Source organism: Fragaria vesca, linkage group LG6 (assembly GCF_000184155.1).
Source record: "Fragaria vesca subsp. vesca linkage group LG6, FraVesHawaii_1.0, whole genome shotgun sequence".
Classification (NCBI taxonomy): Eukaryota; Viridiplantae; Streptophyta; class Magnoliopsida; order Rosales; family Rosaceae; genus Fragaria; species Fragaria vesca.
This window is the reverse complement of record NC_020496.1, coordinates 23,601,321-23,615,524: the sequence shown is the minus strand read 5'-3', so window position 1 is coordinate 23,615,524 and position 14,204 is coordinate 23,601,321. Positions and strand designations below refer to the sequence as shown.

The 14,204-nt window shown below is 37.4% G+C and overlaps 3 protein-coding genes across 3 annotated transcripts; all 3 read left to right on the top strand.

Moving 5' to 3' along the window:
* Positions 1-2,109: 2,109 nt before the first annotated feature.
* LOC101308194 lies at positions 2,110-5,278 on the top strand. The gene is made up of 3 exons (XM_004303596.1): positions 2,110-2,339; positions 2,426-2,760; positions 4,804-5,278. The coding sequence occupies exons 1-3, from the start codon at positions 2,226-2,228 to the stop codon at positions 4,976-4,978; spliced, it is 624 nt and encodes a 207-aa protein (XP_004303644.1). The 5' UTR covers positions 2,110-2,225; the 3' UTR covers positions 4,979-5,278.
* Positions 5,279-5,871: 593 nt separating this feature from the next.
* Positions 5,872-8,750, top strand: LOC101307904 (protein NUCLEAR FUSION DEFECTIVE 5, mitochondrial-like). The gene is made up of 2 exons (XM_004303595.1): positions 5,872-7,097; positions 7,453-8,750. The coding sequence occupies exons 1-2, from the start codon at positions 6,033-6,035 to the stop codon at positions 8,497-8,499; spliced, it is 2,112 nt and encodes a 703-aa protein (XP_004303643.1). The 5' UTR covers positions 5,872-6,032; the 3' UTR covers positions 8,500-8,750.
* A 194-nt stretch (positions 8,751-8,944) lies between these two features.
* LOC101295936 lies at positions 8,945-12,417 on the top strand. Its single transcript, XM_004305663.1, has 4 exons — positions 8,945-9,009; positions 9,104-9,196; positions 9,325-9,639; positions 12,055-12,417. The coding sequence occupies exons 1-4, from the start codon at positions 8,945-8,947 to the stop codon at positions 12,167-12,169; spliced, it is 588 nt and encodes a 195-aa protein (XP_004305711.1). The 3' UTR covers positions 12,170-12,417.
* The last annotated feature ends 1,787 nt before the right edge of the window (positions 12,418-14,204 follow it).

Here is a 14,204-nt window from a genome sequence, read left to right as displayed (position 1 = left end):
ATGTCTATAATCTTTTCTTTTCTTTTAAGGGAGTCACCATTATTTACTCCAAAGCTTGCTAGTTTGATTGTTTTTGAATTTAGGGTTTAATTCAGGGTCAAGAATTTTTAGATTAAGTATTCATAGTCGAGTCCAATAATTCAATATAGAAGTTTAGTAGAGTCAAACGCTTGATTTAGGTTTTCAATCCTTTATATATGCTTAAGAGTCGTAATCGTGAGCATGAGCAACAAACTTATCATGATTATGGATTCCTTCATGGAGTCCTAATCTAAGGAACTAAACATGTTTACTTTATGTATCATGTATCTAGGTTTCCCACTCCTATTTTGAATTTGTTTTAATCTAGGATATTCCTAACCCATGTTAACTCTATAATCTGATATTGATATTTAATCTCCCTCAAACTATATTAATATATGATTAGAACTTGCTGCCTTCGTTGTAGTTTGTTTACTGCATATGCAGTACTCATACTTACTATATAAGCAATATTGTGGTTTGATCTGTCATCAGGTATATAACAGAAGGAATCGAATGATTTCATTAGTGTGAAAGGTTTGTTACATTCTTAATTAGTTCTTAACATACATGCATATATTGGACTTGATCTAAATTATTTCTCACATGTTTTCACATTGTTGATTATGTTTCCTTCCCTATAAGCATCATTTATATATATTTGTTTTGAAGCTACAATATTATCATGTTTTTCTTTTTGCTTTCAGGGAATGAATCGGTTTATTATTGTTTTGTATTATGGTGGTAAATGGGTGAACTCTCAATATTCAGGTGATAAATCAAAATCAATGTTAGTCTCACATAAGGTTACCTACCAAGAGCTTGTGAAAGAATTATATTATCAGATTGGTATTAGTCCAAATGAATATGGAATGAAAGTTCATTATCAATATAAAAGTAGCAGCTTAGGGGTGTGCAACACGATGGAGATAGTTGATAACGAAGATGTTGCTAGTTAGATGTGTGACAGTCTTTCAATGCAACCTAACAAGATTTTGTTATATATTACTCTGGAACGCAATTTGTCAAAATTTGTAAGTGAAGGCAGTCAAGGCATGAACAATATACCTGACTCATCTATTCAGTATGATAGTGTTGACTCAACAATTTTCTCTACTGAATTTGAAGACCAGAGCCCAATTGCATTTAGAGCCCCTCATGAGCCGATAATAAACTCTGGGTTGATAATGCTGATAATGTCCAATTCCACTTAATTGATGAAATACAATTTTTTTTTTTTTATGTTAATTGATGATATTAACAAGCCATCTGGTTTTTGGAGGCTTGTATATTGCCTTATATATTGCTACATACTGATGGTTTTTATTGTTTTATGTTAAACTATATATTTACGATTCATCAAATAAAGGTTGAAGATGATTTATCTACATTGCTATTGGTTTTCTAGATTTTCTTTCTTTGCCTATTCAACCAAATTATGAATATGTTATTTCCCTTTAAATAAAGCTTGGAAAGCAATTGTATTTTATGATACCGAAATAAAATTGTCTTCCACATGTCGAAGAATTATATAGCTAATAACTTTAATAGTATTGAATAATTGACTCAGTGCAATTGTATTATAAGTATCAAAGCCCCTTGTTTGGTGGCGTTTTAAAGTTTTTGCTATTTTATTTTTTGCTGTTTTTTTTTTATTTCTTAAAGTTTCAAAGATTTTGTTGTAAAAATTTGATTCATAACGGGTATTGAAGACATTTTTCTTTGTAAAATGGTCATTTTTCAACTACACAAAAAAACATGGTCCTTTTTCAATGGAAGAGACTAAAACTTGGTCATTTTTGAAAATTTCTCACTAAAATATCGATAATCACGAAAAGATCGACGAATAAATGAAATCTTGATGAATATGTTGAAAAAATATCGAATATTGATATAAATTTTATCAAATTTTATCTAAAAATTATATATTCGATAAAAATAAACTAAATATTAAATATTAAAAAGATATAAAATTAATATCTATACTTGTAAAAAAACGAAAATTTTAAAAAATATTGAAGATATTATAAATATTTTAATCCGTGACTGAAACTCTTCTCCAGTTCTGCAGCAGCTTCTTTTTTTTCTCTTCTAAACTCAAATATATATTCCTAGTTAAAAAAAAAAACTCAAATATTTATTAGAGACTCACCATTTCTAGCCCACCCTTCTCCACCAGGGTGGGTGTTGTGAAGAGAACGAAAATGAGGAAGGCGAGGGGTCTAGTACAGAAGGGTTGCAAAGCTGTTCAGGATCTCAACTTGCTCAAGCTCCTCCAGTCCGAGATTCAGCACGAGCTTTCCTCCGACCCTTTTCCGGTTCTTTCTCTCTTTCCATCTTCATATTTCATCTCAAACAAAAATCATATTAACTTTGAAAATAACAAATGGGTATTGATACACAGACAAGCAGAAGCAGTTCATTGGGAGATTTTGTGGTGGAGTGGGATTCGCCGCAGACCCAAGATGTGGTGTTGAGGAGAAAGCTGGAGAGTGGTGAAGAGGTTGCTGTTTCAGCTATGTTGGGGCCCATCAGCCCTTGGGCCGCTGACAAAGAGGACAGTTTGTATCCAAGGCATGGTGAGATGAAGATATGTGTCAAGAAACCTGGGTTGAGCTCTCTACTGCAGTTTGACTGTGTTATTTTGGAGGACGGTTATGGGTTTAGAATCCGGGACTGCTATTATCTTCACTCACCAGCTCGTATCGGCCCTTCCGTCTATAGAGGTCGCTGCTTCCAGTAAGTAACACATGAGCTTCTATCTTGCATAATGTCAACATATGAATTCTCCTTCAATCTACACTTATCTTGTTGTTTAATTGTTGGCTAATAGATTAAAGTTTGTGTTTACAATGTCCAGTTGCTTATATGGAAAAGGGTCTTTAGTGAGTCTAATACCTGTTGTTGGGCAGATGTGCTGTAATTTCTGTTTTTTTCGTTGTTTGGATGATAGGATCACAAAAATAAGAGAATTTTAGAATGAATCTGAGAGAGGGAGAACTGGTTTCTGTGACTAATACTTCAGTTTTGAGCATTTATTTCCTCCGGTTTTAGAGATAGTTCTTTCCATACTATTATATTCTTTATGATTGGATTGGTAGTGGACTACTGAATCTAGTTATTTGACTTCATCTGTTGTCTTACTTGACGCTTTCTTAAGTTGCAGCCTTGATCTTTCAGCTAACATTGTCAGTTGACATCTTGTCCCCTATGTTTTGCTTAGTTTTGTCTTTTTGAAAAAGTATGTTCTTATTATTTTAGGCGAAGAAGAGAGGTAGAGTATATCGATATATCTTATTAATACTGGAATGTACACACCCTTACCAATTCCTTCTTCATCTACGGTTTTCATTGCATGGACTTCATAGGTTTTTGGACAAAAATGGGACATGAGTTCATATGTGTAGTCTGTTTTGTTTGTGGTATTGTCTCCATGTTGCTTTACAAGTTTACAGTAGTCTTTTTTTCCTTTCCTTGTATAAGGGAGAATAACATGTGACTGAATCGTTGGTGTATTTTATTTATAACTTTATATCGAGTCACTAGGTCTGATCCCCATGATAGAGTTGCAAATTTCTTAGAAACTATAGGGTGGAAGTTGATGAGGAAGATCAGAACTCAGAAGTAATTGCAGTACTCTAGCACTTTCCGACCACAAGACCATGGCTAAACTAGCAGTCAATATATAGTACGGTACTGGTAAATTGTTGCTGTGCATTACCAAAATTATATGAAAATTATGCACACATGATTCTTCCACACGCTCAATCTGATTACGAGAGCCAAGTGAATTGCATACCTTGCTTTGGGCTTTTGGGCCTGCTGTACTGTTTTCTTGGCCTTCCCTCTCGTTTTCACCGCACCTCGGGTTTTCTCTTTAAAGAACAGGAAGTGCAATATAGAAAATTGAGGACTCCTTATAAGGTTGATTGTGCATAGAAGCTGCAATATCCGTTGTATTTTGTTTCTTAATTGAAGAAGTATACATTATGAAGGAGGAGATGCTTATGTTGCTCATGTAAAACACTGCCTCTCCTAGGAATATAATGTTAATAATGTTTCTCATTAATAAACACTGCCTCAAATTTTCAGTTTATTTGAGGAAAAGATTAATTTAACCTCTAAGGAAGTTTGCCCGGCCACCCCAAATAATGAAGGCGTACAATCCTGATTTAGTGGAGTTGCCATAGAATTAGCTATGCTTTTGATGTTGCATATATTTTTATCAAGAGTTTTTAGGGTGGAGTTGGAGCAACCAGCAGCCCAAGGCTTTGAGGGAGAATAGAAGGGTGTGTGTGGAGATGTGTGATGGCTGTGTTTTGAGTGTGTTAGAATGAAAGAAGAGTATCTTTTACTGTTTAGGAAAGCACAAGTGGACATTTTGTGGTATAGAGATAGAATTTTGTTATCTTGCTGCCATTATTAAGGTGGAAGGGCTTATTTAATGATACTGTGTTGTGACAGTGCTCTAGCTTTCCGAGTTCTGTTTTGTCTTCCTGTTCTTTTATCCGCTGTCATTGTTATATAGGCACAGTCTAATTATTTGGGGTTATTATAGTATGACTAACGGATATTTGGCTGAAGTGCTGAACCAAAAGACTTGTATGCTTAAGTTGGTTGATGGGACTTTCCTATGCACATCCATCTTGTTGTTGTATCACATAAAATAGTATTGATCTACCAAAAAATGTGTTTGTTTTCCTTCTTTGAATAATGTAACTTCAATTTATAATTGTTTTCCTACTCTAATGTCTTATATTCTGTGTATATTATCTGTGGCAGCGATCTGGATTCTAAATTACGTAGCGCACTCAAGGGATATCTTGCGGCCAAGGGTATTGGAGAAGAGCTTACGAACTGCCTCTTGCATTGCCTACACAAAAAAGAGCAAGGTCAATATGTAAACTGGCTACATAAGCTTGAATCATTTGTTGCAAAAGCAGCAAAACCAGAGTGATAGCTAGACAGGAATCATCAAATTGATCTTTGTCATTTGGTGTAACTAGAGAATTTAGGTAGGTAATGTGCTTGGATCATAAAGGTGCCTTCATTTTTCCTTTACTTTGGATGGACCAAAGATGACGTATTCCATCCTCAACACATGTCACTTTGACTCTTGGGCAGGGTTTAAAATGTTGAATTCTGTTTATGTTTGGACTGGAGGATTTTGAGTAGTAGGAGGTGTTCCTCTATTCCAAGAAGTGAACTTTTAACAAACTATTTGTAGCAGAATTAGCCTCTTAAGTATGTGGTTTAAGGAAAGTTCGTCGAAACCAGCTTCAATTTCAGTGACAATCTTTTCAAGTTTCCAGGGAGTTGCAAAACTGCCATTGATGGATGTTGTTTATTAGAATCCTGTAGTGTTCCTCAACTTTGGAGATTCTTGCGACCGTTGGATATTGCTTGGAGAAGACTCTGAAGTCCTAGCCCTTGTCTAATCAGGAATTCAGGACATCAGTGAAGGGCTATATTTTGAAGTTTTAACACTAGCAAGCAGGGGGATCACAAAACCAGCTGTGGCTCTGCTTTAGTTTGCAACCAAACCGTTGAAGTTGGTCGAACAAAATCGGGGTTACTTTGCAGTGTGTTAATTCAGCCCTTAATGTAGATCCAGTCAAACCCGACTCTGAAGTATTCGACACACAGAAGAAAATCACAGCCCATTGCTGCATTTGCATTGACATATTGCCCAGAAGTACACAAATAAGCACGATTATGTGACAACCGTACAAGAGTACAAGTAGAAAGAACAGAGAGAAAATAGAGTCCGGGTCATGGGCCAACCCATTTAATTTAGACCCGACCCTCTTGAAAGCTCTTCAAAAATCAAATCTCATCTAAAACCCCCAAAAACCTCACTATCACACTCCGCCGGCGACGCCCTCGAAACCCATCGCCGTCGCTCTCTGCTACTCCACTGAAAATCTCACACTCATCCTCTTTTATCATTTGTAAGTCTCAAATCTTCTCCTCCTTAAGCAAAACTCTGTTGGCTTTGGTTTGAGAGAAAGATGAGTTTTCGGTACTTAGTTTGTAGGCAATCAGTTTCCAAAATCACCGCTAGGCTTAGGTCCCAGTACGCCGCTGCCTATGGTTTCGCAACCCTCACAGACCCAATACCCATTTCCACTCGTTCCGCAACTCATGCTGCCTTTAAACCTCTCCAAAACCCTAGGTCCCCAATTCCCTTCAATAGAGGGATCCACTCAGCTCAAGTGGTTGATTCCGTGGATTCGGAGGAGGAAGATGACGGAGGTGTCAACGAGTTCTTGTCCCGTTTCGTGTGGATTATGCGGCAGAAGCTCAATGTGGCCTACCCGGGTTGCGATAAAGAGACTGTTGATGGGATGCTGATGGTAATTGTGCAAAAGGTTGTGGAGGAGATGGAGGGGAGCGGGTTTGAGCACAAGCTTGGCCAAAGGCAGGCGGCGTCGGAGGACTTCAGTGAGGATTTGTGGACAACTGTGTGGGAGGTGAGCAATATGGTGATGGATGACATGCACAAGGAAGCCAAGAAGGAGAAAATGAAGGGGTTTCTGCACGCCGAGGAAGTCAAGGAGATGTGTAGGTTTGCTGGTGAAATTGGTATCCGAGGGGATATGCTTAGAGAGCTCAGGTTCAAGTGGGCTCGCGAGAAGATGGAGGAGACTGAGTTTTATGAGAGCTTGGAGCGTCTTCGAGAACAAGAGAAATCCCAAGAGAAAGGGGAGGGAGGAGAGGCTGTGCAGCAAGCTGAGGCGGAGGCTGGTGGAACTGAGCTGAATGCTGAGGTTGCCTCTCTTCCCAAGAGGCGTGGGAAGATAAGGTACAATATATATGGTCTCGATCTTTCTGATCCTAAGTGGGTTGAAGTTGCTGATAAAATCCATGAGGCAGGGGAGGTCATATGGCCCAAGGGACCGAAACCAATATCTGGGAAATGCAAATTGGTTACTGAGAAAATTCTTCAATCAACTGAGGCAGATGATCTGTGTCCACTTTTGGCTGAATGGGTAGAGTTGCTTCAACCTAATAGGATTGATTGGATCAATCTTCTTGATAAGTTGAAACAGCAGAACCCCGGGTTATACATTAAGGTACCCTACACTATTTATCCTTCCATTCAGTACTGTTTCCTGGTTTGTTAGATATGTTTTAAAGATACAGTCTTTTATTATCTACTGCTTATATAGGAGTTCTGTATAAAGTTCATTGGAGGTCAATTATACGTGGATAAAATTACTCTAAGTGTGTGGTTGAGAGGTTTCATGCATGCCTGTGGCATAAAATGAGTCCTGTAGATTTGGTATTTACTTTTAGGATCCAATTTCTAGCTCTAATCTTTAACTGATGATTCTATATCTTGTTAAAGATACAAAATTTATGAGTCTATGTTATTTTACATTGGATATATAGATGTAGTGGATAATTGCTGAAGAATTTTGTTCTTAGGTGGCAGAACTTGTATTGGATGAGAAATCATTCCAGGCGAACATCCGTGACTACTCCACGCTTATCGATGCTTATGCCAAGAAAAATCAGCTAGAAGATGCTGAGAGAATTTTAAAGAAGATGACTGAAAATGGGCTTGAACTAGATTCTTTGACAGCCACTATTTTGGTCCACATGTACTGCAAGGCAGGTAATCTTGAACGTGCCAAGCAAGCACTTGAGTCATTGAGGAGCCAGGGCTTCCAACCTGATATGAAGGTTTACGATTCCATGATCAAGGCATATGTAAATGCTAACGAACCGAACTTGGGGGAGGCATTGTTGAGAGAAATGGAAGCAAGAAACATCAAACCCTCAAAAGAAATTTACATGGCATTGCTTCGATCATTTTCCCAACGCATTGATGTGAGAGGAGCGGAACGAATTGTCCAAACTATGTTGTTGGCAGGTTTTCAGCAAGATTTAGAATCTTGTTCAGTGCTTATTGAAGCATATGGGAAAGTTGGTGACCCTGATCAGGCAAGGTACAACTTTGATAACATAACAAAAGTTGGGCAAAAACCTGATGACAAGTGCACTGCGAGCATGATCGCAGCTTATGCAAAGAAGAATTTACTCGATAAGGCACTAGAGTTGTTGCTGCAGCTTGAAAAGGATGGCTTTGAGCCTGGAGTTGCTACTTACACGGTTCTTGTAGATTGGCTGGGAAAATTGCAGCTAGTTAGTGAGGCTGAACAGCTACTGGACAAAATTGCTCAGCTGGGTGAGGCTCCTCCAGTTCAACTTCATGTAAGCATTTGCAATATGTATGCTAGGGCTGGAGTTGAGAAAAAGGCACTACAAGCTTTGGGAGTATTGGAGGCTAAGAAGGAGCAATTGAGTTCACATGAGTTTGAGACAATTATCAGGGGTCTTACAGCTGGTGGATTTTTTCAGGATGCTGAGAGGATGAGGAAAGTGATGGAGGCTCAGGGTTTTCTGTCAGACAAACTTATGATGAACGTAATGGGTAAAAGTTTATTCTCAAAGAGGCCATTGATGAGATAATTAGATTGCCATCTATGAATGCTTGCCAATCTATTGGCTGTGAGACCAGCGTTATGCTTTTGTAGTTTCAGGAATTCATGGTGTAATGTGCTGTTGGTGACATGTAATCGATAAATGGAGTTACTGTAGCCAACTCAAGTTTACCGACTTTATGGTATTTACCTTGTTTACCGTGCCCAAATAAACGGATTGCAAGTCTGATTTTTCACCTGAAATTGATAATAAGTTGGTTGAAGGTTTTAAATCTAGTTGTCGCATACTCTCATCCTTTCAAAATTGTAGAATTGTGGATTTGTCTAGTGCCATTTGATACCTCTGAAAAATATTCTAATTCTTCTGGAAGGACAAATATACATCTATCTGTGTCGGATATATTTATGAATTTTTATTCAGCATTTTAAGGTCGTTTTTAGCAGTTGAAGAGGATATTTTGGATTTCTTGAGCATGACGTCAAAGAAAATAACTGTTGTCTGCTTGCAGTTTGACAAGATTGGAACAATAAAAGGTAGGTGTTTCTTTCCGGCCAATGTGATTGCTAGAATATTAGCATGCCTATATATAGTACATTCTGACAAATTCTTGCCCGGTTCCTTAACATTTCAGATCCCTCCAGGCTCCAGTGACCAAATATAATGCTTTTTGGAGACCTCATGCACCTCCTGGTTTTGCAGTTCTTGGGGATTATCTGACACCATTGTAAGTAGAAATTCCTGTGGAGGTTTTTACTTTTCTATCCGAGTTGTGCCTCATGGTGATTTAATATTTACTGTAAGAATTTTGTGTTTCATTTCTTGAAATATTGACATACCATGCCCTTATTTCAGGGACAAGCCACCTACAAAGACAGTTCTTGCTGTAAATACTAGTTTTTCCAGAGTCAAGAAGCCCCTATCTTTCAAACTGCTTTGGCCACTTTTACCTTTTGCTGAGTCGTCTTCTCATGGTGTAAATAATTTGGATACAATACCAAATGGTGTCCTTTCTGATGAAAGTAGGCAAGTAGCTAGCTCCATCTGGTTTCCTGAAGCGCCTGCGGGATATGTTGCATTGCGCTGTGTGGTTTGTCCTGGAAGAGCACAACCACCATTATCTTCTGCTTTTTGTATCTCAGCTTCATTAGTTTCTCCTTGTTCCCTAAGGTACTGCGTTGTAATTAACACCAACGATCCGTATGTCCTATCTTTTTCAACTAAATTTACTTTGATTAAGTTCTGATTACTCTGTTCCTGTTAATGGGTCATACATAGATTCAAATCAATCCTAAATTTGACTGGATTTGAATTGGGGTTGATGGGCTATGTTTAGTAGATTTTTCCGATCGAATGTTGGGATCACTGTAAAGCGATCAAGTAGGATTCAGTTATTCTGTCTAGAATGAGTGTCAGTTAAGCATCTTGCACTGTTGGTCAAACTGCTCTCTTTCTTATGTGATTTATTGCCCACTTCTTTGTAGTATTCTTTTTTGTTTAGTCAATAAAAAGCTGTTTCTGTTCAAAAAAGAAATAAAAAAAGTTTTTTTTTCCCTTCTACTGATCTGTCTGATCTAGGCTTGATATGTCAGTGAAAGTGTCCAGATCTGGAAACAATGATCTGTTTATCTTTTAGGTACAAGGGAGCCAGTGAAGCTAGGAGTTATATTCATCTTATTGTATGGATGGAAAACTAAGTGCTTGCTTCTTTTCAGTCCTTTACCTTGATAAGGGATGTTGGAACTCTGAGTTTTGCTTCCAATTTAAATTGCAGAAATCAGTCGAGTTTAGCATTCTGGCGAGTGGATAATTCTGTTGGGACTTTTTTTCCAGCAGATCCTAATATTTCTAGCATCATTGGTAGACCATATGATTTGCCCCATTCTAGAGACCCATTGCAGACTTAAATTTTGCAGAGCTATATGCTGATGATTTAGGAGGTTATCTAAATTGAAAATCGTTAAGGCATTCATAAGTGTGATTTACCAATTATAAACTTGAACGGCTTCTGTTTGATAGATTTGGATTGTATATTGATTTGATTTAGTTCCATCCCTTAACGATCACCAATTTGGGTGAAAATTTGTAGAAGTGACCTACTTATATAGACGTAAAAACTAAACAATTGAGATGAAAAAATGTAATTGAAAAGTGGGTATAATAAACCGATTAATGAGAAAGTCCTTAACTAGTCTTTAACTTACTAGTCCTCATTACAACCTCTCCCCTATTACATTCTTAATGATTGGACTGGTAGTGGACAATTGGGTCTAGTTATTTGACTTCATCTGTTGTTTTACTTGACGCTTTTTTAAGTTGCAACCAGATCTTTCAGCCAAAATTGTCAGTTGACATCTTGTCCCCTATGTTTTGCTTGGTTTTCTCTTTTAGAAAAAGTATGTTCTTATTAATTCAGGCAAAGAAGAGAGGTAGAGTATATTGATATATCTTATTAATATTGGAATGTACACAGCATTACCAATTCCTTCTTCATATAAAGTTTTCACTGTATGGACTTCATAGGTTTTTAGACAAAAATGGGGCATGAGTTCATAGGTATAGTCTGTAATGTGTGATGTATTGTCTCCATGTTGCTTTACAGTAGTCTTTTTTTCCCTTTCCTTGTATAAGGGAGAATAACATGTGACTGAATTGTTGGTGTGGTCTGTTTATAACTTTATATCTAGTTACAGGGTCTAATCTCCATGCTCGAGTTGCAAATTTCTTAGGAATTATTGGGTGGGAAGTTGATGTGTAAGTTCGGAAGGAATTGCAATACTCTAGCACTTGCCAACAACAAGGATTTGCAATACACTAGCACTTGCCAACCACATCAGAAGGAGTTGCAACGATAGTCAAGTTGCATACCAGAAGGAGTCCTTCTAATGTTGATTGTGCATAGAAACTGCAGTATCCATGGTATTTTGTTTCAAACTTAAACAAGCATAGATTATGAAGGAGGAGATGCTTATGTTGCTCATGTAAAATACTGCCTCTCCAATGATTCACAGAAGATGATAAATTTTCAGTTTATTTGAGGAAAAAGATTGATTTAACCTCTAAGAAGTTCACCCACAATTCTTATGTAGTGGAGTTACCCAGGGCTTTGAGAGAGAAAAGAAGGGTGTTTATGGAGATGTGTGATGGCTGTGTGTTGAGTAAAAAGAAGAGTATTTTTTTGAAGTTTTGTGGTATAGAGAAAGATTTTGTTATCTTGCTGCCATTATTAAGGTGAAGGGGCTTATTTAATGCTACTGTATTTTGACAGTGCTCGAGCTTCCCAAATTTTCTTTGGTCTTTCTGTTCTTTTATCCCCTGGTATTGTTTTTTAGGCACAGTCTAATTATCTAGGGTTATTATATTATGAATAACGCATATTTGGTGGCTGAACCAAAAGACTTGCGTGTGCTTAAATTGGTTTATGGGACTTTCCTATGCACATCCATCTTGTTGTTGTATACCATAAATAAAATGGTATTGATCTAGCAACAGATGTGTTTGTTTTCCTTTTTTAAATAATTAACTTTAATTTATAATTATTTTCCTTTCTCTAATGTCTTATAGTCTGTATATTATCTATGGCAGCTATCTGGAATCTAAATTACGTAGCGCACTCAAGGACTATCTTGCAGCCAAGGGTATTGGAGAAGAGCTTACTACCTTTCTCTTGCATTACCTACACAAAATAGAGCAAGGTTGATATGTGCTGGCTACAGGAGCTTGAATCATTTGTTACAAAAGCAGCAGAACGAGAGTGATAGCTAGACAGGAATCATCAAATTGATCTTCATCATTTCAAAAGGAGTGAATCTTGACCAAACTATTTTTTAGCAGAACTAGCCCCTAAGTTTGTGGTTAAAGGAAGTTTTGTCAAAACCAGCTGCAGTTTCAGTGACATTCTTTTCCAAGTATCTGGGAGTTGCCAATTGCCATTGATGGCTGTTTATTAAAGGAAGTTTATCCCCTTGTTAGAATCCTGCAGTGTTCCTCAACTTGGAGAAGACTCTGAAGCCCTAGCCCTTGTGTAATCAGGAATTCAGGATACTATTTGAAGCCAGTCGCGGCTCTGCTCTATTTTGAAACCAAACTGTTGAAGTTGGTCTAAACAAAATGCGGGGTTAGGAGGTTGCCTTTCCACTTGGCCTTGTGTTTACTGTGTTAATTCAAAACTTATTGTAGATCCACTCAGTTTCCGACCGTCGACAGAGCTAGCTCGATCTGAAGAACTCAACCTTCAAAGAAGAAAGAAACACAGCTATGTATAAAATGAATTTTAGCTCTTTAGTTTAGACCTAAAGAGCTAAATTCATTTTACTAGCACTCAAAAATGGTTTGTGCTCCGAACTTCGAACTTAAACGTTTGCCCTTTTACTCTCCAGTTTGATCAATCATAGCCATCTATGAAATAATCTATCAATTATTCAATGTTTTGTTGTGGCATCACTCAGAATTCAGAAAGCACACTATTTTCATCATCAGAGCTGAAAATTGGCCCAAGTGCATAGAAGTTTGATCGGTAAACTATAAACCGTACTAAACTTCAGAGTACCTCTGACGAAGTGCATATGTCTGCAGATCACAATTAAGGTAAAAGATATAAGTCAGGATCTCATTGCCATGCACTCTACTGAATTGGTATAAGAATGCCAACATCACATACCAATATTTAGAACATCCTATTGAAAGTTAGACAAGAAACAAATATGCATACATACATGCTCTCATAGATATACTATATATATATCTACACACATTACACAGTCCAAGTTGTGCGTATGATATTTGCATCCATAAACGTATATGTATGCGTACGTAACGGTACATGGTGGAAGAATTTTTTTATTTTTATTTTTTTTTAGAAGAAAAATAAATTTCAACCAGCAGTCTATTAGGTGTCCAACACAAAAAATCTAGAAGAAGAGTCATAAATCAAACCAATACTTCGACAAATGAAGAGAGTGACCAATCGAGGCCAGAGCATCTGCAAGAAAATTCGCTTCCCTGAAGGTATAGGAGAAGGATAAGGATATACTGACGAAAGAAGCAGTTAGAGCCTTAACATCTCGGATTAGAGACTTAAGCTTCCAAGGAATAGCACAAAAACCTTTGACACAATTGATGATGAGAGACGAGACTCCTTCTACTTCAATTTGATGACAATTGCGTCTTTTAGCAGCGAGGAGCCCATCTCTTAGAGCAATACATTCAACTAACGGAACTAAGGAGTTATGAAGCTTCCGAGCACCTGATACAATATGGGAGCCAGAAAGATCTCTGATAATAAAGCCAGTAGCGGACAAGCTGGAAGTTACTAAAGCTAAAATAGAACTGAGCTGGCAGCATTATACGTGGTGGAAGAAATTGTATAGAGCAATATTGGAAATTTATGTGAAAAATTACTAAAAAGAATTGAGAAAATACGTGTATCCAACAATATAACAGTGTGCGAATATAATTCCTCCATGGTCTTGATGGCAGCAGAGTGACCTTCAGTAACAGCATAGCATAGCTAAACTTTGATCATTTCATCTACATCTCGAAACAGTAACAGCTAACATTTAAATATTATTATCCTGATCTTCAAACAGTAACAAAAGTATCTTCAAGTAATATCAAAATTAGACAAGGACGAGTAGCAAAACTGGACGAGTACTTGCAGTAGCATCACATCGAATGTAGCAGCATTGTTGGACGAGTAAGAGTACAATAGCAGCACTAGATGGTTTGTTTTGTTG

Bases quoted from the DNA above. Each gene is read 5' to 3' on its own strand.
- LOC101308194 (XM_004303596.1), top strand. From the start codon at position 2,226: ATGAGGAAGGCGAGGGGTCTAGTACAGAAGGGTTGCAAAGCTGTTCAG. The intron at 2,340-2,425 runs GTTCTTTCTCTC...ATTGATACACAG, and splicing joins TTTCCTCCGACCCTTTTCCG to ACAAGCAGAAGCAGTTCATT. The intron at 2,761-4,803 runs GTAAGTAACACA...TATCTGTGGCAG, and splicing joins TATAGAGGTCGCTGCTTCCA to CGATCTGGATTCTAAATTAC.
- LOC101307904 (XM_004303595.1), top strand. From the start codon at position 6,033: ATGAGTTTTCGGTACTTAGTTTGTAGGCAATCAGTTTCCAAAATCACC. The intron at 7,098-7,452 runs GTACCCTACACT...TTTTGTTCTTAG, and splicing joins ACCCCGGGTTATACATTAAG to GTGGCAGAACTTGTATTGGA.
- LOC101295936 (XM_004305663.1), top strand. From the start codon at position 8,945: ATGACGTCAAAGAAAATAACTGTTGTCTGCTTGCAGTTTGACAAGATT. The intron at 9,010-9,103 runs GTGTTTCTTTCC...TTAACATTTCAG, and splicing joins ATTGGAACAATAAAAGGTAG to ATCCCTCCAGGCTCCAGTGA. The intron at 9,640-12,054 runs GTACTGCGTTGT...TATCTATGGCAG, and splicing joins GTTTCTCCTTGTTCCCTAAG to CTATCTGGAATCTAAATTAC.